At 41.2% G+C, this 26,129-nt stretch overlaps 1 protein-coding gene across 3 annotated transcripts in view; it reads right to left on the reverse strand.

The window, feature by feature from the left end:
* Positions 1-26,129, reverse strand: part of CLIP2 (CAP-Gly domain containing linker protein 2) — a 575,836-nt gene that overhangs the window by 112,471 nt on the left and 437,236 nt on the right. For all 3 annotated transcript variants that reach the window (XM_078679434.1, XM_078679436.1, XM_078679435.1), the window contains 2 exons: positions 20,279-20,336; positions 17,711-17,794 (listed from right to left, as the gene is read on the reverse strand). In XM_078679434.1, coding sequence (XP_078535560.1) covers positions 17,711-17,794; positions 20,279-20,336 — 142 coding nt within the window. The remainder of the gene's footprint in view (positions 1-17,710; positions 17,795-20,278; positions 20,337-26,129) is intronic.

A 26,129-nucleotide genomic window follows, 5' to 3' on the forward strand; every position in this document is an offset into this window, starting at 1 on the left:
TCATCTCTAACAAGATAAGAAGCATAGGGATACATTTATGATGACTGGCGCATCACCAGGGATGTGTTAGTCATTCTGTGCCGCTGTTCCGTCACCTATGGTGTGCTGCATTTACAATGCGGCGCATCATGGGGCAAAAACAGCACAGATGCGTGATGTATCTGTGCCGTAAAGGTGGCGCATTGCTGGAGTTGTATCGCAAGTGTGATGAAGCTCCAGCAAGGGTCGGGGGTGCCCCTGTCGCAGGGTTTCTGTTCTCACACAGAACTGTGGACAGAGGATTGGAACCTCGGCGAATTAGGGTGTCCCAAAACTCACGTTAGTAATCAAAAACTCCTTAGCAAGCTAGGTACAGTGTCACATTGGATATAACAAACTCTCAATGTTTAGACAATCCAGAATATGAACTTATAGTACCTCAGGATACGTGGAACTCATGAACAGTCGGTCGTTATATATTTCTTAGAAACCAGAACATGGAGTTAAGAAGAACACATGTGTATTTGAAATGTTTATTTACTAATGCCGTCTTCTGAGGCGTAGTATCTTAGATTATACAAGTACACATATTATCAGTAGCAAAATTACCAGCATAGTCAGTAGTACATAAAAAGCGAATGGTGACAGTATGTTAACATGCTGTAAATGAATAAGAGTTAGCAACACTTATAAGCAGCCGCGGGCCGTGGAGGGAGTTACGGTGAGGCAGGGAGGCGGGGAGGGGGAGAAGCAGGGTGGAGAATACAAGTACACATATTATCAGTAGCAAAATTACCAGCATAGTTACTAGTACATAAAAAGCGAATGGTGACAGTATGTTAACATGCTGTAAATGAATAAGAGTTAGCAACACTTATAAGCAGCCGCGGGCCGTGGAGGGAGTTACGGTGGGGCAGGGAGGCGGGGAGGGGGAGGGGCAAGGTAGAGAGGGCTCCACCCTGCTTCTCCCCCTCCCCGCCTCCCTGCCTCACCGTAACTCCCTCCACGGCCCGCGGCTGCTTATATCTCACCCTCCCTAATACACATATTATATTATTTGCTAAGAAGGTCTCTTTGTGTTGGTTTAGGGCGTGCCCATACTTTAGTGTCTTAGATTTGAAGGAATCACATCAGCATACACCAGCTCTCTCTTCATGTGAACCGCATCAACTGTTGTGTATGTGTGTTCGGCAAAGCAATATAAAACCCGCCTCATGCCCAGAATTGGCAGAAGTTGCACTTATGTTATGAGTATGAAGTCGTGGAGATCAGACCTCATAACAATTCTGTATCGTGTTGTTCTTGAAACTTTAGCACTCGCTGTACAGATATAGTTTAACAAGCAAAGCAGATAGTAGAGCAATAACATATTATTCTCATGTAAACCACGATGAACTACTAGGTGGAAAGCTAAAGCAACAACTAAGTGTCGTGTGCAGAAGTTGCAAAAAAGGAAAAATGGCGTTTAAACCGGTAATGAGCCCATGCTAACTTAACACGGTGTAAAGATATCCAGGACCTAGATGACACCTCCCCATGATCCGGAAACGAACTGAATAAGATAATAGAAGTGCCATCTCATGAGAGCAGATTGCAAGTTTATATGTTGACGGTCCGCAAGGTAAAGCATTAAAAACTAGGAAAATGTAATGCTAAAGAAAAATAAAACAGCCAAGTACTTTATCGAGTCTTAAGCCAATAGGCAAGGTAAATAATAAAAACTTGACAAATAAGTCAATGAATTGTCAATGAAATGCTAGTACTCAGCATATCAAACATGAAAAAGGTCTATGACATAACTGTGTATGCAAAATAAGCTGCAACAGCCTCCAATAGGAAGTCACCGTCTTCATCCGAAAACAGTTCAGCCATCCAATTTAAAAGCGGAAAAGAACATACGTGCTCTCCCAGCACCGGATCCTCTATCACCATCAGAGGACAGTCGGTGGGTTTTCAAGAAAGCTCTGTTCCAAGAAAGACTGTGCTGCCGCCAGTAAATTCCAGGGACCAAGTAGTCCATGCATCAATGCCACAGCCATAATCCTTTCGCCAGGACAAATCAACTCGTGAGTAATGATAGGAGTCATCAGCTGATTAAAGTCGACGTCAGGAGAAACCGGTCCGCAGAGACACAAATCAATGGCCCAATCGAAATCACAGGTCAGGCAGTGAAATACAGGCTGGACACAGGTGAAGTAGGAGAATCGAAAAGATAATCCATATGCCGTGCTTAATATCGCCAACGGCATTGTGCCATAATATTCTAGCATGCGATTGCGGAACAGTGTCAGCATCTGCAGGGTGGGAGGTTGCATAGGAGGGACATCCATATTTAAAAATGTAAAAAAGCACAAGAGCGTCCGCTGGTAATGCAAGTAAAAATGCCAATCCACGAAGCAGAGTGGAGAAAATATAATGAAAGGAAGCAGGGATGACTCCAAAGATTTTCTCAAATGAAGTCACGAGACCACTGGTAACAACTTTAAAAAAGTGCGCCAGGGCCTTTGTGGAGGATGCGTTAAAGATAGTCGGAACCATCTTGCTGAAATTGAAAGGCAAATCTTAATTGAAAAGGGTCTGCACCTCTGTACGGGTGTTCGCTATGTGAAGCACGAAAGTTTCACGGGCCGAACTCAAGGCCACCTCTCTCAGAGACAAAAGAGCTCTTATTCTTGCAATGCCGTTGAAATGTGCTCCCAAGGTTGGTATTTGTGGCCAGATTGAAAACTCCCTATGTTCATGTGTGGGAGGAAATAGAACATTTCTGCAGCAAATAACCCGTTCACTTACTGTTACGATAAAAGGAATACTTTTAATTAACTCAGAACAATCTTCATTATTGAGCATCAAATAACTACCATTTTCCAACAACTTGAACGTGGGGATGATAGCAGGAACTGGCGTGCCTTGCAACACGCAAGCCATATTTGGTCGGTGTTTGTTGCATGAACCGTGTAACTGTATGTGCCTACACATTAGTGAATGATCTGGCGTCTCAGTGCATTCCTCTCCATTTAGATAAACTTCTTGATCATCTTTGAAACATCTGTATGTGTATGGAAGCGACCAGACCTCATGAAGAAAAGCACTACCTAAAGGTTCATAACGACCTATTGGTATATATTTCATACAATTTGAAAACTTATATAAAGCAAAAGGCAGCGTTATTAAACCGTGGATAAGGCACGTTGCCAAAAAACCCGCAATCCTCTGCTGATGATGTCACTGAGCATGTCATGAATGATGTAATATGTGACATCATCAGCAGTGGATTACGGGTAATAGTATCTCTAGTTTACTCCCCTATAGCTGTCTTTCTTTTAACATAAGTGTCTGTTTCCTTCCCTTATACTTACTGTTTTTGGTTCGCTTCCGGTTCGCGTACCGGCGAGCGAACTGGAAAGCGAACTAAGAGAAATAGAGGTTGGCACAGTTCCAAATATTGTACCAATTTTTTAATAACGGGGAGGTAGTTCTGAAAAGAACTTTTTTTTTAATTGTTTTTGTTGTTTTATATTTTTTTTATTATTTTTCGGAACATTTTTTTACTTTTTTTGAATTTTTCTGAACAGTTTTATATTTTTTGGGGTTTTTCTTGGAGGGGGCAATGAAAACGATTCATTGTAAAGGGCTCAACAGGAGCAACAAAACAAAAAAAGAAGTATTTATTATTTTGGGCGTTTCGTACAAACTTGCATATGATAGTCAATAGCTCTGTTGATCAGAGTGATGCTTCTTTCTCCGTAGGAAATGAATCCATCGCAAAATACGCAGATGTGTTTTACTTCACCAAATTTCATTTGTATATTTGGCACCATCTCCCTGCCCTCTGGTCCCGTTACTTCCGGTACAACAGATCTTCTGGCCATAATAGGGAGATTATCTAGGTCGTTCCGAAACTGTGCAGCACTGTAGTTGTTAGGATGCCACCTAGTCATATGGCGATGCATTGTGTAGTTTCCGAAACTGTATTTTTTCTCGGTTCCTCTGGACAGTCTATCTTGACATATAAGGCAAGTTACGTATCTTGCATTTACTTTTTTCTGACCTTTGGGAATTTTAAAAAATTGCCAAATGAAGTTTTCTTTCCGGTGAGACGTCTTGGGCTGCTCAGGCAAAAACTGCCTCTCTTCGTGCTCGTCGTCCTGTTCCTCTTCTTCCTCTTCTTGTTGAATTATAACTTGAGCAGGTGGTCCACTCTTCCTTGGATGAGGTGGAGGTGGTGGGGAAGCACCAGCTGAAGCTACTAAAGAAGCCATTGCTCAGTGATCACAAAGGGTCTTTCTCTCACAATGATGAAAGTCAGAGTGAGGAAAGAAGGAGGGATTTTCATCATTTGGGAAAAACAAGGGTTCTCAACCAATCAAAAGTGTTCATTTTAGATTATATGACCTAGTCTTACATCATTAGGAAACCAAAAGTGAAATGAACCAATGAAAAGTGTTATTACCAAGTCACATGACTTGCTGTGTTTACGTTAAGCGCTTTGCAGGGCCTCACGGTTTGCTTCCAGAAACCTGCGCTTTGCGACTCGCTTCGCGTACCAGTTCGCTAACGTAGCACGTCATATGACGTATCACGCGACAACGTGGAACGTCATGCGGACGGGAGGCGTCACGATGTTGTTTTCTAACGCGGCACTTGCGGTAAAGAAACGTTTACCGGCTCGCGGTCTATTTCGCGGCATCAAGGTCAGCTAACGGGAAGCTCCCCGATTCGCGAAGCGGGAACGTAGAAAAAAAATATTTAAAAAAAAAATTATTCATAAACATATAAAATATATTTTTGGATTTAAAGAAGAATACATTTTACAGCTACAGATATTAGCTGTTAAAAAACCAATGAAATTCACAGAAAAAACCATAGGTTATAGACCATATATAGTTAGGAATTAGCATTTACAAAACCTTGAAAATTCACTGAAAAAACCATAGGTTATAGACCATATATAGTTAGGAATTAGCATTTAGAAAACCTTATTTTACTCACACAAAACCATTGAAATTCCATATATAGTTAGTTGCACTAACTATATATCGCGCACCCGCAATCCACTGCTGATGATGTCACATATTACATCATTCATGACATGGTCAGTGACATCACTGATGACATCACTGATGACATCTCAAATGACATCACTGATGATATCTCATTTGACATCAATGGTCACATCAATGATGATATCATTAATGTGACAATACAATGCATCTCCTCACACTTTAATATAACCTCTGTTACACCCAGTGTTAAATACAGAGTATAATTTTTGAAACCATTGACACACCAATACTAGTTACTACATACGCACTCACTGATTCCTACGTCTACACACACATTCACTCATTCACCCATACAATCATTCATACATACAATCACTCATCTTTACAACACTATCATATGCACTCATACACCTATACAGACACTCACACTCTGCCACTCATCCATGGAGTTACTCACACACCTAGTCAGTCCTGTAAAGAATCAATCACAGTTCCATTTTCTAATCTACACAGTTAAACATAGAGTACCTTACATTTTCAAACATATACTAACACATACTTACTCTCTTATAGAATCACTGATACAAGTACACATTGATCTGCACAGAGTCACACACCTCCCAGCCAGCCATACACACACTCAGTCTCCCATACAAATACTTGTGCAACCAATCAATAACCCATATAGCTACTTATATAGCTACTGATCAACACATGCAGCAGCTTGCACAACAACAGACATGCTGATGCACACTTTCAGACAGTTTAGTCACTAACCCGTGCATTTAGTAAGACGCATTTAATCACTCACTCATACAGTCAATCACGCACCTACTAAAACCTTCATTCAGACACTTATACATCCACTCATTCTTCAATATGTAAAACATATTTAAACTTTACAGAAACACATAATCACTGGATGTTGTCATCAGTGATGTCATTTGAGATGTCATCAGTGATGTCATCAGTGATGTCATCAGTGATGTCACTGACCATGTCATGAATGATGTAATATGTGACATCATCAGCAGTGGATTGCGGGTGCGCGATATATAGTTAGTGCAACTAACTATATATGGAATTTCAATGGTTTTGTGTGAGTAAAATAAGGTTTTCTAAATGCTAATTCCTAACTATATATGGTCTATAACCTATGGTTTTTTCAGTGAATTTTCAAGGTTTTGTAAATGCTAATTCCTAACTATATATGGTCTATAACCTATGGTTTTTTCTGTGAATATATATATATATCCAACACCTTCTCTCTTTCTTATTAGTAAAGAAGAGCGCCGCACACCGGACCTCCGAGCAAATAGGTGTCTTTATCTATACTAATATAATAAATAGAGAGCCCAAACCTTTGAGGCGGGTAATCTCAGGAACCACAGCACCAATCACAACACCCAATACAGCGTTGGAAAGGGCAGTTGTAGCAGAAGGACATAGTTGGAAGATCATGATCGCTGTGTCCTGTGGCTCAGATACATAGACGATATTTTTTTGATTTGGAATGGAGACATGGAATCTGCACGCAACTTTGTCAAAAGTTTGAACGACAACGATTACAACCTGAGATTCACTGATCACATGAGTGACACTAAAATTGAATTTTTAGATGTCATAGTTGAAATTGTAGACAACACCATGCAAACGAAACTATTTCGCAAAAGTACAGCAGGTAACAGTATCTTGTATGCTGCCAGTTCTCACCCGAGGCAACTGGTGTACAGTATCCCCTATGGTGAGCTACTCAGGGCCAGACGTAACTGCAGTTCGGAAGAGAACTACCAACTGGAGAAGTAAACCATGATTGGTCGATTTTTGGAAAGAGGGTACAGCAATAAGACCATTCGTGAAGCTTGTGCCAAAGTGGATGTGGTAAATAGAATCAAACTACTCCACCCTGATAGGGATATTCCAGCTAAAAATACCCTGCGGTTCATAACCAAATTTTCAGGGCAGGCGTCACAATTACGCAAAATACTGCACAAACACTGGCATGTATTGCTTACTGATGTAAATTTGGAGAAACACCTCAATACCACACCACAGATCACATTCCAAAAATGCAATTCTCTCAGAGACGAACTAAGCCCGAGCCTAATTACCAAGAAACAAACGAAGGGCAATGCAGGTGTGGGGGGCTTTACCAGGTGCAGGAAATGTAAGGCCTGTAGGAATAGCTCCGACTGTAAGATCTTGTCCATTGCAGGCACGGATAAAAAATTGACCATCCAAAAGAAACTAAATTGCAATACCATGTATTGTGTGTATGTTCTTCTGTGTCCGTGCAATAGGGCCTATGTAGGGAGTACGATCAAATGTGCTAAAAACCGAGTTCTTGAGCACATGAGAGCCATCAGACACAATAACAGACAGTACCCGGTTGCCCGACACTTTCACGAACAACACTTCCAAAACGAGAAACTGTTGAGAATGGTTGTCATTGACGAAATCCCTATTAACATCCGAGGGGGGGACCGCAAATTGGCACTTCGCAAACTAGAGTCCAAATATATCATTGATATGGAAACTATGATGCCACAGGGCCTTAACTCGAGCGAAGAACTGTCAATCCACCTGCACTAAGAGATGGTAACTTTATTTGTAGTTGTGTATATATGTAATGTAGCTTTATGAGCCCCGTCCAAGAATTATACTAACTAAATAGAGGCTCCTTGCATTAATACATAACGTGTACTGTTACGAATGCTGCCTTCTGGAATGATATTTTTATATTTCTATTTTTATTTTTATTTTTAGGTGAATGCACATTTTTGGTGATGGTGAATTATGCCTATTGAACAACTTGAGACCAAACAAATTTAGGACTCAGCATACCTGGTGTATGCCCACTTGGGCGTTAGCAGATCTTTGCTATAATATAGCACTACAATGCGGTTTGGACACAGTCTTGCAATTCAATGCAGTTTAATGAATTGCCCACTTGGGCGGTTATGTATGACTTCTTACTTTTATTTTGGGAAATTTTGAATCATTGATTGTGGATTTTTCCCCTCCTTTCATCTGTATCCAATGACTGCAGTATTATTATTGTGCGTATATATATGAGGTTTTGCTTTCCTATGTTAGACTAAATGACTAGGTCAAAATGGCGGAATCACTGCTTTGTTATTTTTTGTTATTTTTCACACTGGTGGAGTCCCTTTTCTATGTTTAACAAATGACGTATATTTAAATGTGTGCACTGTTATGCTTCTGTAGCGTGACCAAGCCGAAAGGTGAAACGCGTTGCTGTGCAGTCATTCGAATAAACTAACTGCAATTCGAGCGAGGTGTCCGTGTTATCTTTCCTGGAGTCGGGGAGTGCTGATTGATAGTACACAGGGCAGCCGGTGCCCTGAACACGGACCGCCCTGCCAGACGGCTTCCGCCGAAACCGGAGTTTGCGGATTTTCATATATATATATATATATATATATCCAACACCTTCTCTCTTTCTTATTAGTAAAGAAGAGCGCCGCACACCGGACCTCCGAGCAAATAGGTGTCTTTATCTATACTAATATAATAAATAGAGAGCCCAAACCTTTGAGGCGGGTAATCTCAGGAACCACAGCACCAATCACAACACCCAATACAGCGTTGGAAAGGGCAGTTGTAGCAGAAGGACATAGGCTATGCAGACGCTCACCATATACATTTAAAAGGTAAAAGAACCGTGCCAGCAAAGTAGTCCCTTGTGGGCGTGTCTGCGTTGTGCTGTGGGCGTGTGCTGTGGGCGTGATAAACGCTGGGGGCGTGTGGTACGTTCCGCCCTTCATGCCATGTCTCATATTGTGTGCTGTGGGCGTGTGCTGGGGGCGTGGGCGTGTGCGGGGCGCGGGATTACGTGAAAAAAAACGAGCGTTGTGCCCAATATTTCATTGTTTTTTCTTCCCAGCTTCTGTACATTCCAGCTCCGAGAGTCCACCCTGCTCCCTTTAAATACCCCTGCACCCCATAATCATAACCCACCCTTACGCCTTAAAATACCCCAACACCCTTAAACACTAACCCATCTTAACCCTATAAATATACCTTGTACCCCAAAACCCAAACCTATCCTTAAACCCTAAAAATACCCCTGTACGCCAAAACCCAAACCTAGCCCTGAACCCTATAAATACCCCTGTACCTCAAAACCCAAACCTACCCCTGAACCCTAAAAATACCCCTGTACCCCAAAACCCAAACCTAGCCCTGAACCCTAAAAATACCCCTGTACCCCAAAACCCAAACCTACCCCTGAACCCTAAAATACCCCTGTACCCCAAAACCCAAACCTAGCCCTGAACCATAAAAATAACCCTGTACCCCAAAACCCAAACTTACCCCTGAACCCTAAAATACCCCTGTACCCCAAAACCCAAACTTAGCCCTGAACCCTTAAAATACCCCTGTACCCCAAACCCCAAACCTACCCCTGAACCCTAAAAATACTCCTATACCCCAAAACCCAAACCTAGCCCTGAACCCTAAAAATACCCCTGTACCCTAAAACCCATACCTATCCCTAAACCCTAAAACTACACCTGTACCACATAACCCAAACTATATCTGAACCCTTAAAATACCCAAACACCCCAAAACATATACCTCAGTACCCCAAAACATATACCCCTATCCCCATACTTACCTTATCCAAACATTTAAAAAAAACATGCTTTTACCATTCACGGATTTACAACGAATTTCGTTGTAAATTTATGCGTGGTAAAAGCATATAAACTGTAATGCCATGAGTTATAAAGGCATTGCAGAGTCAAGGTACTTTCGTAATGAATGTATGCGGAGTGATGGTATGCGAAAAGAAAGTTGCGGAATAATGGGTGTTTAACCTCCCCCGGTAAGTACATTGGTGGCACGGCGGCCCACATCTCCAACAACATACTCATATTTTTTCACCACCGATTTGAAAAATGCACAGGTCCCTCTCAATGATGGCCAGCACCGACATACACTTTTAGACACACCTCCCGCCACAAGTTCTAGAATTGCCAACTTTAGAGCTGGGGAGCTACGTTCGAATCTCGGCATCAGCTCAACATCCTGTGATTCCAGGCAAATTGCTTTGTCTCCCCGTGCCTACCACAAATGAATGTGTTCTTCTGTAATGTAAATTGTGCTCATGCCATGTTGTCAAGTTTGTGCTATATAATATTGCAAGGAAAAATAAAGTAGGAAAACTCGAGTTCACACACTACTGTACGTGCACTCTTAAGTGCATCAGCAGTGCACTGTGAATCGGAGCGTTTCACAGGCCTGTCACCGATAAGAAATGCTATCAAAACGAAATCCTACAAAACAAAATACTATTGGCCGGCAGCAATTCATACCTGGACAACGTCGGGACGGGCTGCTATTTCACTATATCGCAAAAGGGCAGCTAGCTTAAACACATATTGTCATGACAGTCTTGTTCATAGGTTAGCTGTTGCATGGATTGCACGGAGGTTCGGTGTGCGGTGCTCTTCTTTACTAATGGGAAAGGAAGAATGTGTTCAATGTCTATAGGGGTGCTCTGTCCCCTAGCGCCGAGGCCGCCCTGTGAGGTTGAGGCGTCTTTGCAGAGAAAGTGAAGGTGTATATAAATTTATATATACACATTAGGTCTGGGCGGAACTTACGGATTTGCACTGCGGAATTCCTTGGAGTTACAAAAAAGCTCTGCATGATTCAGCGGAATCATGCAAAGGTTTAGCGTAAGGAGCTCGTTCAATGCAGAAAAATCAGCACAAACAGCACCCTGAAGTGCACCAGAAGGGTGCAGCTTCTTGAGGTGATTTTGCTGCTGCTCGAATAGATTTTCTAGTGGAGTGACAGCTTTCTGACTGCGCATTGTTGCTATCGCTGTGAATGCCCACGTTGGGGAAATCTCGCCAGGTGCCCTCTTAGCGACCAAAATCTCAAGCTAGAGGACACCGAATCTCGCTCGCCAACTTACTTTTAGCAAGCAGGGCACAAGAAAAGACTGCCACACAGCGTTTTGTGGAACTTGGCCGGAACTCCACGTTACAAGCATAACGCACAATGGCCAAAATTCAGCTGGTGGAGCGGAATATATTGCCACCCTAATATAAATATATATATATATATATATTCGTTAATGTATTTACACTCTCTTTCTGTCTTCTCTCTCTCTTTTCCATCTCTGGAGTGAATGGCTACATCTACCCACGGATACTGGTGTCATAATGGACGGGCTGTGAACCCAACAAATATTCACATTCCCAGGAAAATAGACCTGGCACTACACGGCAGTGAAAAGGATTTATTTAATTCTTTTCACTGCAGAGGAATGCCAGAGTAAAGTGTCCTAGGAATGTAATAGATATAAATAAATATATTATATATATATATACTGACGAAGCCTTTTGGCGAAACGCGTCTGTTGTGGGGGTTAGGGGCTTGAATTAAAAAAGCATCACTACGATATCGGCGTGCTGGTCATTCTTCTAGCCTGATTGGAGTGGATTGTGCGAAAATATATATATATATATATATATTTTCAAAAACAACAGCGAGGACGTGTGATCAAGACAAGATTCATTGTCGAAACGCGTAGCGTGTCAACTGGGCAATAAACTTATGCTGAGTATTCCTGAGTGCGTCTTTTTGCCTTGTAGCAAAACTGTGGATTATATATATATATATATATATATGTATAAACACAAACTTTTAGCTGAACCTTTGCCTCTGTGTCGGCGGGCTCACGGCAGGGGTAGCCACCCCCTAACTGTATAAAATGTATAAACAAGAGGGACATGCGCAATTATCTGACACCAGTAGGTATTGTCAAAGTTCCAGAACTGAATATGACCAGGCAATGCTGTATGTTAGTAACCAAATCACTAATTGGAGAGACAACAGTATATTGAGTAATGATGAATTTGTATATCTGGCTTGTAAATATCCCAAACTTCCGGTTCTGTACTTACTTCCTAAGGTACACAAAAATGCACTCAGGCCACCAGGGAGACCGATTGTGTCCTCCTGTGGAAGTGCATTGGAAAATACTTCCAAGTATGTAGACTATTTTCTACAACCGTTGGTACAATCACTTCCATCACTTGTCCGTGACACCAGTGACTTCTTGCGCCACATTCATGATATAGAGTGGTCTCCTGACTACTTAATGCTGGGCCTAGATGTTTGCAGTCTGTACACCAGCATTCCGCAAAAACTGGGTCTTGAAGCTTGCAGACAATCTTTCACTAAAAGATCGTTAGGCTTTCTCCAACACACCGAGATGTTACTTAAGATGGTAGAATTGTGCTTGAGTAACAATTTTTTTCTTTTCGACAATACCCTCTTCAGGCAGACACAGGGGACGGCGATGGGAAGCTGTTTTGCTCCCAGCTTTGCGGGTATCTACCTGGGTCGCTGGGAGGAACAGGTAGTCTATAACATCAGGCTATTCAAAGACCACGCCGTCCTCTGGCTACGTTACATAGACGACATTTTTTGTGTGTGGAATGGCACTGCTACACAAGCAACTGAGTTTGTACAACTTCTTAATAACAATGAGTTGAATCTTCAATTCACATATCAGATAAGTAAGGACACCATGGAGTTTCTAGACCTGAAATTGGAGGTAGCTGATAATAGAATTGTTAGCTCATTGTTTAGGAAAACCACGGCTGGCAACAGCTTGCTTCACGCGGGAAGTTGCCATCCCCGTAACCTAATCAACAGCATACCTTATGGAGAGCTATTACGGGCTCGTAGAAACTGTAGCACAGCTGATAAGTTTGAACAGGAGAAAGAGATCATGAAGGATAGATTCCTGACACGAGGTTATAGCCTCAAGGTTGTAAGTGAAGCCATTTCTAGAGTAGAAACTCTTAATCGGCAAGACCTGTTATTTCCCAAAGTATCGGAATCCCTAACTAAATCTGAAAACACAGTAAGATTTATTACTACTTACAGCACTCATGCATGGGAGGTGAAGAAAAGCCTGAATAAGTTTTGGGATGTACTTAAAACAGATAATGACCTAAGAGACTGTATAGGTGAACATCCTTCTCTAACATTCCGTAAACCCAGATCACTACGTGATCAACTATGCAGTAACATGATATCCACTCCTAAAAAACCCAATGCAGTTAAAGGTTTCTTTACATGTAACCAATGCAAGGCATGCAAATTTAGCAATAGTGTTAAATCACTCAAACTTAACAGCAATGAGACCCCATGGATTATACAAAAACATCTGAATTGTAACACTGAGTATGCCATCTACACCCTGAAATGTCCGTGCTCCAAATACTATATTGGTAGCACTATTCATAAAGGCAAAAAGCGTGTATTAGAACATCTGAGAGCCATCTGTAAAAATGACAAAACCTACCCAGTGGCCCGACATTTTCATGAATACCACAAGAGCAATGCTAATCTTGTGAAATTTGCCGTTATTGATTGTATCCCCCCCAACATAAGGGGTGGAAATAGACTTCTGGAGCTCAGAAAATTGGAGTCCAAATTTATCATAAGGTTCAACACCATGGTGCCCCAGGGGTTGAATATGGACGAGGAATTGTCGGTACACTTATATTAAAGCTATGAGTTTTTGTCATGATATTGTTGCTGCTTCACGAACTTCTGCATGCTGTTTTAGAATTTTGTGTATTTCTTCATGATACTCTCTTTTTGATTATGAAGATTTTAATAAGGTTGCCTTTACTATTGTCCATAGGTGTTACAAAAACTGACCAAGAAGACTTTCGCTGGCACTGCATTGAGCACTTGCCCACATGGGCTGGACTTGGGACTTAATTGACCTACTTGCGCAATGAACTTTTTTGTTAGCACTAAGTTCCGAATTTACCATTCAGACCCACTGGGGCATTAATTTTTCAATTTATGTATGCACCGCAATTGAGTCAAGCCCACTTGGGCAATACTGTGTTTTTTCCCCCGTCAGCTACTTTAAGGCGCCCGACTATTGGCTTTTTGACGGATAATTTTCAGCTATTGTGAGCAGGGTGAACATATAGCGTAGCGGGCTGGTTCACCACGAACAATATACTTTTGAGGTTAAGGGTTCGCTTCCTCTATCAGCTAGGTCGCTTTAACCCGTTTTTTCTAAATGTTATAATTTTTTCAAAGGTTATGTTTTGAATTATGATATGTATTAGCGGTGCACATCATTATTTGACTACTCTAAGGTCTTATCATTGTACTCAGTACTGCAAGTAGTATGTTATTTCCTGATGTTAAGGATATATGCAGTGCGTGAAGCGCAGGTCACGAATACTCATTTACAGTTATAATTAGTGTTAAATATGAGCAGAGATTTTTTGCTTTCACTATAACAAACACAGTTTTAAGGTCACTTATAATGTTAACACCATCGAAAAGTATGTTGTTTTTTTTAAAAACCTTTATTGAAAGACACGTAGAAGTACAAGCGCAGGCCTACAACCACACGGGCCGGCCGCAAAAGCAGGAGATTCAAAAAAGGGGCAACATCAATGCGTACAATAGAATGAACACAGGATAGACGTGAAATAAAGACGTTAAACAGTCAGCGCCAGGATAAGAAAGGTTTCATTTTACATTTTATAGAGGAGGCAGCAACCATATCTACCGGGCGTCACGCAACATATACAGAAAAAGAGGGGGGGGCGGGAGGGAGACAGCCCCCCACGCAATCAAATAACCCTAGTAGGGCGAAGCCCAAAGACATCCCACGCCCAGCAAAGGTTAAAAAATAAAGGTCAAATGTCAGCAAACAAATAACGTGGACGCCACATGTACAGCCCTCCCGCCCCGGAAAAGGAGAAAGTGCGGACACGTACGAAACAAAGGAGTGAAAACAAAGGGACATAGCCCACCCCCTGAAAAAGGAAAAAGGGACCATAGAACAAAACAAACTAAAATAACAAACACCCCCCCCACCCTACATCACTGTAATGGCTACGGCCTACCCCACTAAACAGCGTGCCTGTCGCCCAGAGTCACCCGAAATATAGAAGAAAGAGAAAGGGAATAATAACAAAGAAAGAGAAAGAAGAAAGAGAGAGAAGGAGAGGAAAAAGAAGGACAGGAGAGGAGAGGAGCCAGCGATCGAAACATGGAATACTACCCCGCCCGCAACAACGGATCACCAATCGAGGTTGAAAAGGACATTGAAAAAAGCCCACACAAGGATGAAAAACAAGAACTAACCAAAATAATGAGGCCTGGAGATGCCATGTAAAAGGGTCCCACAGGTACTCCGGCACAATCACCCCTGTCCACTTTTATGAAGAGTCGAGCTTCCAGACTCCGCCACGGCCGAAAAGCAGAATGATACAGTGGGTCCATACCAGTCCAGGAAGGCCAGTGGGATCTCCGCAAAACACCGTCCCGGCCAACAAGAAGCAACCAGGAGAACTCGGCAGCAGTCAGAATGCAAAAGTACCTCAACGATCCACGTGGCCAAGCACAATATCTGGGCTGTCCAGCACGAAGCAGAGAAATCAGGATGTAGGAAACACTGCAGCATCGGCACCGGGTCCACACGATCCCATAGAATCAAACACCCAGCTGGAGACCCCAGCACAGCAGCCGGAGAAGTTTCAACCATCACAATTCGGGAAGACGACACCGCATCACAAAATGGCGGAGCAGCCATGGCGGAGATCCGCGACTCCAAGTCTCGGCATTTCAAGGACAGGTCGATCCCCAGAGCAGCCAGGGCAGACAAGACAGCACTCCGAGTAGGGGCCGCCCGAATCAAACGAGGGCTGGAGAGGACAAATACAGCAACTTCCCTGTCTCCAGGAGAAAGACTCTCCGAGGGGCCATCCGCCATCTTAAGCACAGCGCCCGCCGCCATCATCGTGGGCGCCTCCAAGTCCACCAGGAGCACCGGCGGCCCCAGGGCACACAACCGATCCGCGGCGGATGGCGCTCGGCGGAGAAAGGAGAGTCACCAGAAGAACGGGCGTGCTCCCCACAACACTCGGGGGGAGCCCAGCACCGGACCCCGGGCGGGACAAGCAACAGGAGTGGGCTACCCACTTGAGGGGTGCCGGACAGCGCGGCTTCTCTTCTTCGGGCCGGCAGGCAATCGGACATATGGGGTGGCCCACCCGCGGGGGTGGGTCCGCTCCAGGGCTTCCGGCCCGCGGCATCGAAAAGTATGTTAATGGCAAAGTATTTTGTTTATGTTTGTTATCACGTGACATATTTTTTTACTTTATTACAAACACTATTATGCACAAAGTTTGCCCGTGATGAAGGAGTAGGCTTACTCCGAAACGCGTAGGACGTTGCATCTGCATTAAACTGCACTATTTATTGAGGCCACGGCTCCTGTGTTATTCTTTCTGAGACTACGAGAAAGACGACGCTGGTGGAGTGTGTTGAATATATATATGTATATATATATATATATATATATTAATGCTTGTATTACACAAACAGTGGAATACAACCCCTAATATCACAGGGTATGATGAAATATTCGGAATATTTCATGGTCGTCTGTCAAATACAGATTTCATCATCATAATGACAGCCCCCAAACCACACTGTAGTACCTTATATTGTTAGAGGTAGTAGGTTATGCAGCATGGTCGACCAAATAATGTGCCGCAGTTATCTAAATTCAGTGGCAAAAAACACAAATTATCTGATGCAGTCTCTCGCACTATTATTTTTGAACAATTGATCTAGAAACAAAATATTGGGCAAAATCTTCAAAATTTGCAAAGTTTGTGGCATATTATGTGGCAAATGTATTACATGTTTTATATTGTGTTAAACTTTCCGGCTACAGAATTCCATATATCCACTAACTAGCAGATTGTTTTATCACCAATTTATTAATAAACGGTAAACAAAGCCTAAAAATTCTAATTCCGACCAGTGCCCATTATGAGCTGCAGTTTGAAGAAAACAGCTTTTTCAAGCAAACTACCCACAAATTAAACATGCACCGTAAAAATACATAATGGATAACTTGTAATATGGTCCTATATTGCCATCTCATTGTTCTGGTGACAATAAAAATCCACTCGGCATTCAAACTTGTGGTTTAGGATGTCACCAGAACCCCACGAAGATCATGCTCAATTATGCAAAAGGAAGATTTAGATATGAGTTAGCTGAAAAAACCAATTGAGAGGGGCTTTATAATTCTTTTAACAAGGGGAAACACGAATACATTAAAATCAATATAGCAAAATTACAGTATTTTCTTTTATTCATCTTTCCTGTCTTTCAAAAAATTAAAGACCACCCTTTCCGAAATACTGTTTATTGCTTCCAGCAGGCTCAAATTTCTGCATACACATTGTTCTTCATATCATATAAGCAAGTTAACTTAGGTGAAGGACTGTCTGATTATAATCACTCCACCACCTGCTCATTTAGCTTTCTCTTTGTCTCCCCCTTCTACATACATTTCTCGTACTACCTTCCTTTCATTTTAATAATTTTCCATGTTTCTCATCATGCATACATTAACTTCATGCTTCCTTCTACTTCATGATACAATGGCCCTATGTGTCATTCTATTTCTTTGTACTTTCTCTGCATACATTGTCTCCTTTTTTAACACCCTTAAATCCAATACTTTCTTCTAATCATGTACACCTACCTACCTTTGATCTGCTTTCTTAGAAGAATCAGCTACAATTTGTGCCTTGGCAGACAGGTTTTGGGAATTGATGTAGCTTGATAAGACATTGTTAGAAAATACTCTCCCAAAATAAAACACTGTTAGAATTCACCTGTAATTTGGGCCCTCAGGGTGTCGACGTGGGATGACAAGGATGCAATCTCTTTTTCCCTTTTGCTCAGCTTGGCCTGCAGATCTTTCAAAGAAAAGATGGAATGTTATCATGATTTTCCAGAATGCCGTTTAATTATAATACCAATTATAACCAAACTTCTACCAGACTCCCAGGCACTCTATATCACTGCCAAACCCTCAACCAACATGCACCTTTATTGCCATGTTCACCCACATTTGCCTTCCTAACCTTACCCAACAACCTCCTAGAGTTCACTTTCCCACATTCTCTGAGTCACCCTTGCATGGCATCTTCTCTCCCTCAAACAGTTAGAAGAAAGTACTTAAAATATCATATTTAGACTTGCAGACCATGTTAGAATAGCACTTTAGAATGTATTTAAACTGCTGGAAAAAATGCGTGAAAGAATCCTTCTAATGTATAATTAATAAACACAAAATATTTCATTAATAATGAATATGTAGGAGAAATGCTTTTGCTTGTAAGAAATGGAATACTATATCTAAAAAACTGTTGTACTAAGCTATCATTCTGAAATGTGTACTTTTAGTTGGGCCTCAAATCCTTAAACCTTTTTCTCTCGACTCTTGCTCACAACTTAATAGATGTTTATTTAGAGTATTTAGCCTGGCATCAGCAAGTTGCTTAAGAATGTGCTGACTTCAAACTTATGTTTCCTTAGCTTCATCACAGCATATTAGTTCACTCACCGTAATACAATTCACTTTGCTGTAACTGCTTGAGTAAACATTTTTATGAATGCTTCACAGAATATTATTGCTAGTCTTCCCCATCATAGGCAATTTGCTTTCTATTCATAATGAACACAGAGCACATATTTGTAGCTTAGGTAGGAACGTTCTGAGGAGAACTTTCCTCCTTGTAACAAAGTCATGAAACAACCTTTTACACTATATTCGCATGAATGTTTACTGTGGGAATCAGAAGGAGAAGCATTGGATGAGTAGCTTCCATTGGATAGAAGGAGTTAATGTCTACAAAATTTAGATTCATTATAGTGGGATTTTATAATAATGAGAGTTCCTAGCTAGGTGTAGGAGTTCCTGATGCGAGACTGAGGGATCCAGACCCTTTCCCTGCATTGCGACTATTCTACTGGAGAGATGATTCTTTACTCTGTTGCCGACAGCTACTGCTATAGGTGACTTCTTTTCTTTACTCCAAAGACTCTTTTCTCTGGCCAATGCTACTACAAAGATCCTTTTACTATTGACGGATGCTACTGCAGCTGTAGGGAACTTCAGCTGAGTTTACAGAATGACTCTTTATGAGAAGTGCTTCTTATATTTCAAATGTTGCTCTTTTTCAAAAAGAACACTTCATGGGTTCTACTAAGAGTAGGTTAAGCTGTGTAGCTAGCTTAGTGACAATTTTCCTTTATGTAGCCAAAACACAAAGGAATCACCTGATTCACCTTCAAGTTGCACTGCCAAATGTATCCAATGAATCAAATTCATTACCCCTTTTGAATGAATTAATTCATTCAAAACCCCCTGTGATTCTGGGCAAATCACTTAATCTCCCCGTACCTAAAAAAAAATGAAAGTGTGTCCTCATGTAACGTAACTGGTGCTATGTAAAGCGCTCTGATAACTGATTCGGTTTGGTTCTAGTTCGCGCTATATAAAACTCCGGAAAAAAAATAAAAAATTAATTGCTCCTTATTTATCCATTTTTCTTTTTCCATATTTTCTTTGTTCCTTTGGTTTGTTCAGTTCATTTTACACATTTGCTTAATCATTTCACGACTTTTCACAAACATGCAGGAACATCAAATGTTCCACATGTCACGATTTAAAAAAAAAAAAAACACCCAATGCATTTCGGGAATTCGACCCTTCATCAGGGGTATCTACGAAAAAATATACATTCAAACATCAGTTCAATTATTCACACATCATACGAGGGCCGAGGGCAGTAGGACTGATTGTCTCCTTGTCTAGTATTTGACTACAGCATTGCCAGGTAACAAGGTGTGTAGATATTGACAATGACTGGATAATTAAGGTAGTAAGGGGAAAATAATGGGGTTTTTGGATGTTTGTGGTAGAGATGAACCAAGAGAATGAGGTGAGGGAAGAGTCACATCATTTACAAATTGTTGTGGGTTGGAGTTCCTATGGGGATTGGCTTGGTATATATGGGATGGTGTACTAACTGTAGGATGTTGTTGGGTATGATTAATAATGTAGATTGTAAGTGGAATCTGGTTGAACATGTTTACATGCATTAAAGATGCCTGTTGTGTGGGTTCCTGCTGGCTATATAGAGCAAGAATGACCAGGAACAACTTGGTTTGGCTGAAAATGTAGATTGAAAGCATGATTAGATGATGATGGTGGTGGAAGGCACAGTGATATAAAAGGGAAACAGAGGAGTCCGGGTTAAAAGCATTGTATGGACTAACTGCATCCGAACAGAAGGATGAAGTGTCATTGAAAAGAAGTGGAACCGGAGGAGAAACTTAATAAACAGAGTATGTTTCTTAAAAGTTGTGCATGAAAGTAACTCAGAGAAGACTACCTTCCATTGTCTGTTTCAATTTCATCTTTTCTTCGGAAATGTCATTAGTGTTGATCATCTGAAAGAATAAACACATGTTTTGTAACTAAATACAAGCATTAAGACATAATCCTTACAGTGTATGTCATTCATTAACCTATTCAACGTGGGTTTAAAAACCAAGTCAAAAGAAAAAACAATTTGCCTAATGCAAGAGTAGCTATAAGGGTTCGGTATGCATCAACCAACATTAAAACGCCAATTGCTTTGATTCTAAAAACATAACCAAACAGCGAGTGTGTGTACAAATATATACACACACACACCCCTCCCCCCTATATTTTTAATTGCTCATGAATACCACACTATAGTCCTGTGTGAAACATTTATTTTGGTATGTATACGATGAATCCAGGAGATCTGAAATCTGGTCTTACCTTACACCAATGTAGTCATTTTATTCAATTTTAGGCAAATCACTTTATTGTCTAAAGGCTCAGTACCCAACATTTGGAAACTTAGAAATAGGTTTAATACCTTTATTTCAGACTAGATAAACAGCGAACAGTTAATTGCTGGAAAATCACAGTCTCATACCTGCTTTATACCATTGACTAAGATGCCCCTGCTGCTCGGACTGTCTCATCCCAGGTAATCATTAACCCTGGAGAAGGACAAACCTAATCTCTTTTGGTGTAAACGTTCCCGGCTTGAAATAATGGTTTTGTTTTCAGAAAATATGGACACATGATATTGAGAAACATCATCCTATCTGTTAAGTCTGAGAAACCCACCAACGAGACAACTATTCATTGTATATAAATCTATAAAGAAAGATGAAGATATTGAAATTTGGGATTTCAAAGACCCAGAAGATGTTGATAACATGAGCTTGTACTGCACGTGGTGCAAGGAACACCAGAAAGAGTTATTTCTATACAGGAGGAGAGCTGGCATTACCTATTATAAGGCTTCTGTTAAAAAACGCGTTAATCTCAAGGCATTGCTTGCTGCGAAGTAACAGATATTTATTGTTACCCAACTCAAAGATACTTATCAAAGATGGAACAACCTGGACTCTGTGTGGCCTATTTCACACTTAGGAGTCCCTATAGTAGCCCTCCTTTAGTATTTCTCCATAATCTTGCACGCCTTTGTGAATAGACCACAACACATATAAAATGGAAATAAAGTTGGAGTAGTCCTATAAATTAGAAGAAATAGACAGGACTGCAACCTTTTTGCAGCTTTACTAATAGGGAGTTGGGCATTTCAGGGCTGATTCATAAAGACATGTAACAGTACGTAAAAGAGCTTGACCTCCATCTAGAATTGGGTGGGGATGATTAAGTCAATAAGTGGGAAAATGTTTATTAACTTTATCCAGTGAAAATGCACAACTTTATGAAAATTATAGGACTCCCAAAAATAACACAGTTGAAGTTACTTTCTTTCCTATTTTTCTTTTCACTACTTACCTGCTTGGTCTTGATATACAATACTTAAATTATCTATATCTTATTGTCTCCCTGATTTGAAGCACCTGCTACCCCTTGGAAGAAATAAAGTGTATGCCCAACTTCAAACCTAGCTGCATGCAGTTTCACTGACCAATACCACACCATTATTAAACTGAGGTATCATACCAGCTTGTCTTACCGTACAGATACCACGCTCCCATCACTGGAAGGTACAATTAATAGTCATCGTTAGGTTCCTCTCAGCCGTTTCCAACACCCAGGCTTACAAAACACAGACATTATCAAACCAAACAATGGGATTTAACACCAATCCACTAACTCAAAACTGCCATCCACTATTTCTCTCATTATCTATGTAACATGTTGATTTTAAAATGTGTCAAATTAATTTATCATATACTTGTATACTACTTGCATATATGCTATTTAGGCCTCAGTGAGATTACATCAGTATTGACTGCATCACTGTCTCTGGGTTGTTTTTGTACATGCCAACATGGCGTCTGCCTTCGGCACTTGCATATTAATTTCACTTTGGTTTTTGTCCCCTGTTTATGTCAGTAATTATGCATATGTAATGATCTTGCCAGTTCCTCAGTTCACCATGATCAAGGCTGCGGCCGAAACGGGTTGTCAGAATAAACTGAATTGTAAAATCCAAGAGAGTCCGAGATATCCTTGACTTTGGGATAAGTGTGCTGTGATATTTGGGCAACCGGTGGCCGACTCGGACCGTCACACCCTGAACTCTGTTTCTTTGTTTTGTACATATATATATATATGTATATATATATATATATTTATTACTTACCATAGTTATACTTACCTTAGTGGTAAAGGCATATGAGTGGTAGGGCATGCGTTATAGAAAATGCGTGGTAATTCCTTGCGTAATATCCTACATCCGCTCACAGCAAATCCACTGTGTGATGTCATAAAGCATGAAAAACCCCTCAGAGTACGAAAAAAGTGTTAGCTGTGTGATGTAATAGAGCATCTTTTGCACATTCTCTGATGTGGAATGCAATGCTACCTTTACGCTGGGAAGCATTGCATATTTTTATATAATGAAGTATTTTCTTGACAGAAGAGCTACTTTTGACTAGCACGTTTTTTCATTAGGGAGGCCGTGGTTTTCACTCTGCGGGTAGGAAGGGGTGAGCAAAAGGGTAGCATGGGCAAATTGGCCTTACTTGGTGGATTTTAAAAGTAGTCCCAATTCAGCACTTTCACGGACACAGCACTTAATAGGGTTTGCATATGGGCATATAAGCTAATCATTTAGTAATTTTCACTAAACAAAAAACTCAGCTGCCAATTCCCAACAGAGGTGGTCCTCAGGAAGATTTAAAAGATAAGCACCACTATTAGAAAAGATACTAAGTGCACAAGTTACAATATGCTGTACAGGGTACTCTATCCACCAACTCTCCGGCCGCCGTCCGAATTTCGGATTTTTTCATCAGGCGGACTACCAGGTTTATGCAGACAGTATAAAATGTAGTCCATGGACGTAAAACTTCATCTGACAGCCTGAGGAAGTACAACCCGATTTATAGTGGACTGTCGCAAGGCTGTTTTTGACTGACTCGCGCTGCCAGTAATATCTTGGAGGATAATAAAAAAAAATTACCCCACACACAATAGGAAAACTGCCATGATGTTAGGGCCATTAGTTTTCACTTTTCCAATAGCAACCTCCTGCTTTGGGAGTTTGTTTTTGGTTTAAGGTGTCCGTCAAGTCACCAATGATAGACACATCAAACTTTTAAATGCCTTTGCATCAATCACTTTTACAGTGGTTCATTCAAAACCCACAGAGTTTACCGCCAAGCCAGCGTTAAACTCTAAATTTAGTGGGCAGATTAAGAGGACATAAAGTCCTCTGCCATGGGACCCTAAATGTGAGCCAGTATTCTGTTTTTAAGGATAGCTCCTGTTTCTTATCCACTGAATTATTTCTGATGAATTCAGCCCTGCAGAGGAACTAAATCCTCTTTTCATTTTGAAATTGACAGTAAATCTCTGCCCTCCTTTAAAGAAGCGTATACTGGCAGGCAACTGATTAAATCGTTGCCTCCTCTGGATAGTATTAACCAGAGAAATGTTGGTTCTATGGCAGTTTCAAAACATTGTGTTGGACCAGCGAATACAGCACAGTATCTTCAATAAAAAAAAACATATCACTGATGCTTCATTCAATCAAACTTGGTTTAAATACAACCTAATTCTGCATATCTTTCTGATCTTCTAAAAACATTTCATGCACAAAGGTAGCAAAGCAGCCTTCCATGGGTGTGCTGCACCGCAGAGCCTCGATGCCAGAAGCCTAGGTCATTGTGAGATCTGCAGTCTTGGTGTAATGTGCGAATGCTAATTCTTATCTTATTTAAATACTGTATTATTGTGTCGCTGTTACTTTGTGTTACTATTACTTTAAGGATATTTCTGAATGCTTTACAGAGTTCTACATTCTTTGTGAAACTTTTTCTCTGGTTGCCAGGTGAATAGTCAGTTCCTTCTGGCCTGCCGCTAGAGCAGCTGATCTTAGCCGTTGGTCCTTACTTTTGGTTTGGACTTATTCAATAAATCTCATCTGAAACTAATCTACCGTTTCCTGCCTTGGTGATTCAACCATACCCAGATACTACATTTGGTACCAGGAGTTGGGTGGCTGTTTTTCATGACATTGGACCTACAGGCTGAAATTCGAACAATCGTGAGGAGCGAATGCTATATTTGGGGCTGATGGGCACCTTGCTACTCAATGTGCGTTACAGGCTGAATTTGCGCCACCGTGAGGAGCAACTGATATATTTGGGGCTGGTGTGCTCCTCAAGGTGCGTTGCGCTTGTTGTGCCCACCTTCCATTGACTTTGCTTGCTGTTACAGTTGTTAGGCCATCTTCTGGGCCTACTGACCGAGCGCAACATTTGATTTGCTGTGCCTTGTGCCACTCAGCAGTTTTTCTCATGAGCTGACTCAAGTCTGCGGCACTCGAGCCTGCTGTCTCCCGGCAACAGCACCCTCGCTCCATCATCTTCTTCTTCAGTGATTGCTCAGCTGTGGGAGCTCGAGGCTGAGTCCCGCAGTGGTGTTCTCACTCCAGCCCTGCATGCACTGACGCGCATGGGTGCTCTGCCGGCTTTCCCCTCTCTGCCTTCTTTGGGGATTATGGGTAGCTGCGTGTTTGCATCATTCGCACGTGTCCATCTTAATTTGATTTTCTCCCCCTATGCATTGATTGTGGCTAGTGGTTTGACTAGTTTCCTGCGTTTTCCTGTGTGCCGACTGGCTTTCCTGTGAAGCCTTATTTTACATTTTCCAACCAACACTAGACATTTATGGAAATTCCTGTCTATTTTATTTGTATATATATTATATATATGTATATATATTATATATATGTATATATATATATATATATATATATATATATGAAAGCTCCTCTGCATTTAAGTTTGGTGCGCTCACGAACGGGTGCTTTAACGCGGAAATGCAAAACCGCGTTCTAAAATGTACGCTCCGTCCTCCTCCCGTCTGGATGAATGAAGCACTCACAGGGGTGTTGGATTTTCTCCAAAATTCTTTTTTATTTCATTTCGCAAGCCATAACAATTATTATGGCTGGCAAAATGAAATAAAAAAGATTTTTGGAGAAAATCCAACACCCCTGTGAGTGCTTCATTTATCCCGACGGGAGGAGGACGGAGCGTATATATATACACACATATATATATATATATATATTGTAAAGGACTCTTTTGATTTCCTGGCAAAACTTGCAGAATTCGCATGGGATGATGATATGGTGCTCATGACTTTGGATGTTTCATCTCTCTATACGTCTATCAGGCATGTGGATGGTCTTAAGGCCTTGGACCATTACCTCAATAAAGATCTACCTTATCCAACTGCACATAACAAAATGTTGATCGAAATGACCAAAATGTGCTTGGAACAGAACTTTTTCATTTTCAATGGCGTAATTTATCATCAGATAAGGGGTGTGGCAATGGGGGCCTGCTTCTCTCCCAGCTACGCGTGTTTACACGTGGGGCTGTGGGAGGAGCAGGTCCTGGCTACTCAATACCATGAGACTTTGTGTAACAACATTGCCCTTTATCTTCGCTACATTGATGATGTCTTTATTATTTGGAGAGGTAATCAGCAAAATGCCAGGGCTTTTGTTAATTTGATCAATGTGAACAATGTCAATCTCAACTTTACTGCAACTTTAAGTTCTGACGTGATTTGCTTTTTGGATGTGGAGGTTTTTGTGAGGGATTCTACCCTGAATACTAGGCTCTACCGGAAACCGAGTGCTGGCAATACCATACTACACTCGAATAGCCAACATCCCGCCCATTTGATTCGAAGCATTCCTTTCG

Source organism: Lissotriton helveticus, chromosome 3_1, assembly GCF_964261635.1.
Source record: "Lissotriton helveticus chromosome 3_1, aLisHel1.1, whole genome shotgun sequence".
In the NCBI taxonomy this organism is placed as follows: Eukaryota; Metazoa; Chordata; class Amphibia; order Caudata; family Salamandridae; genus Lissotriton; species Lissotriton helveticus.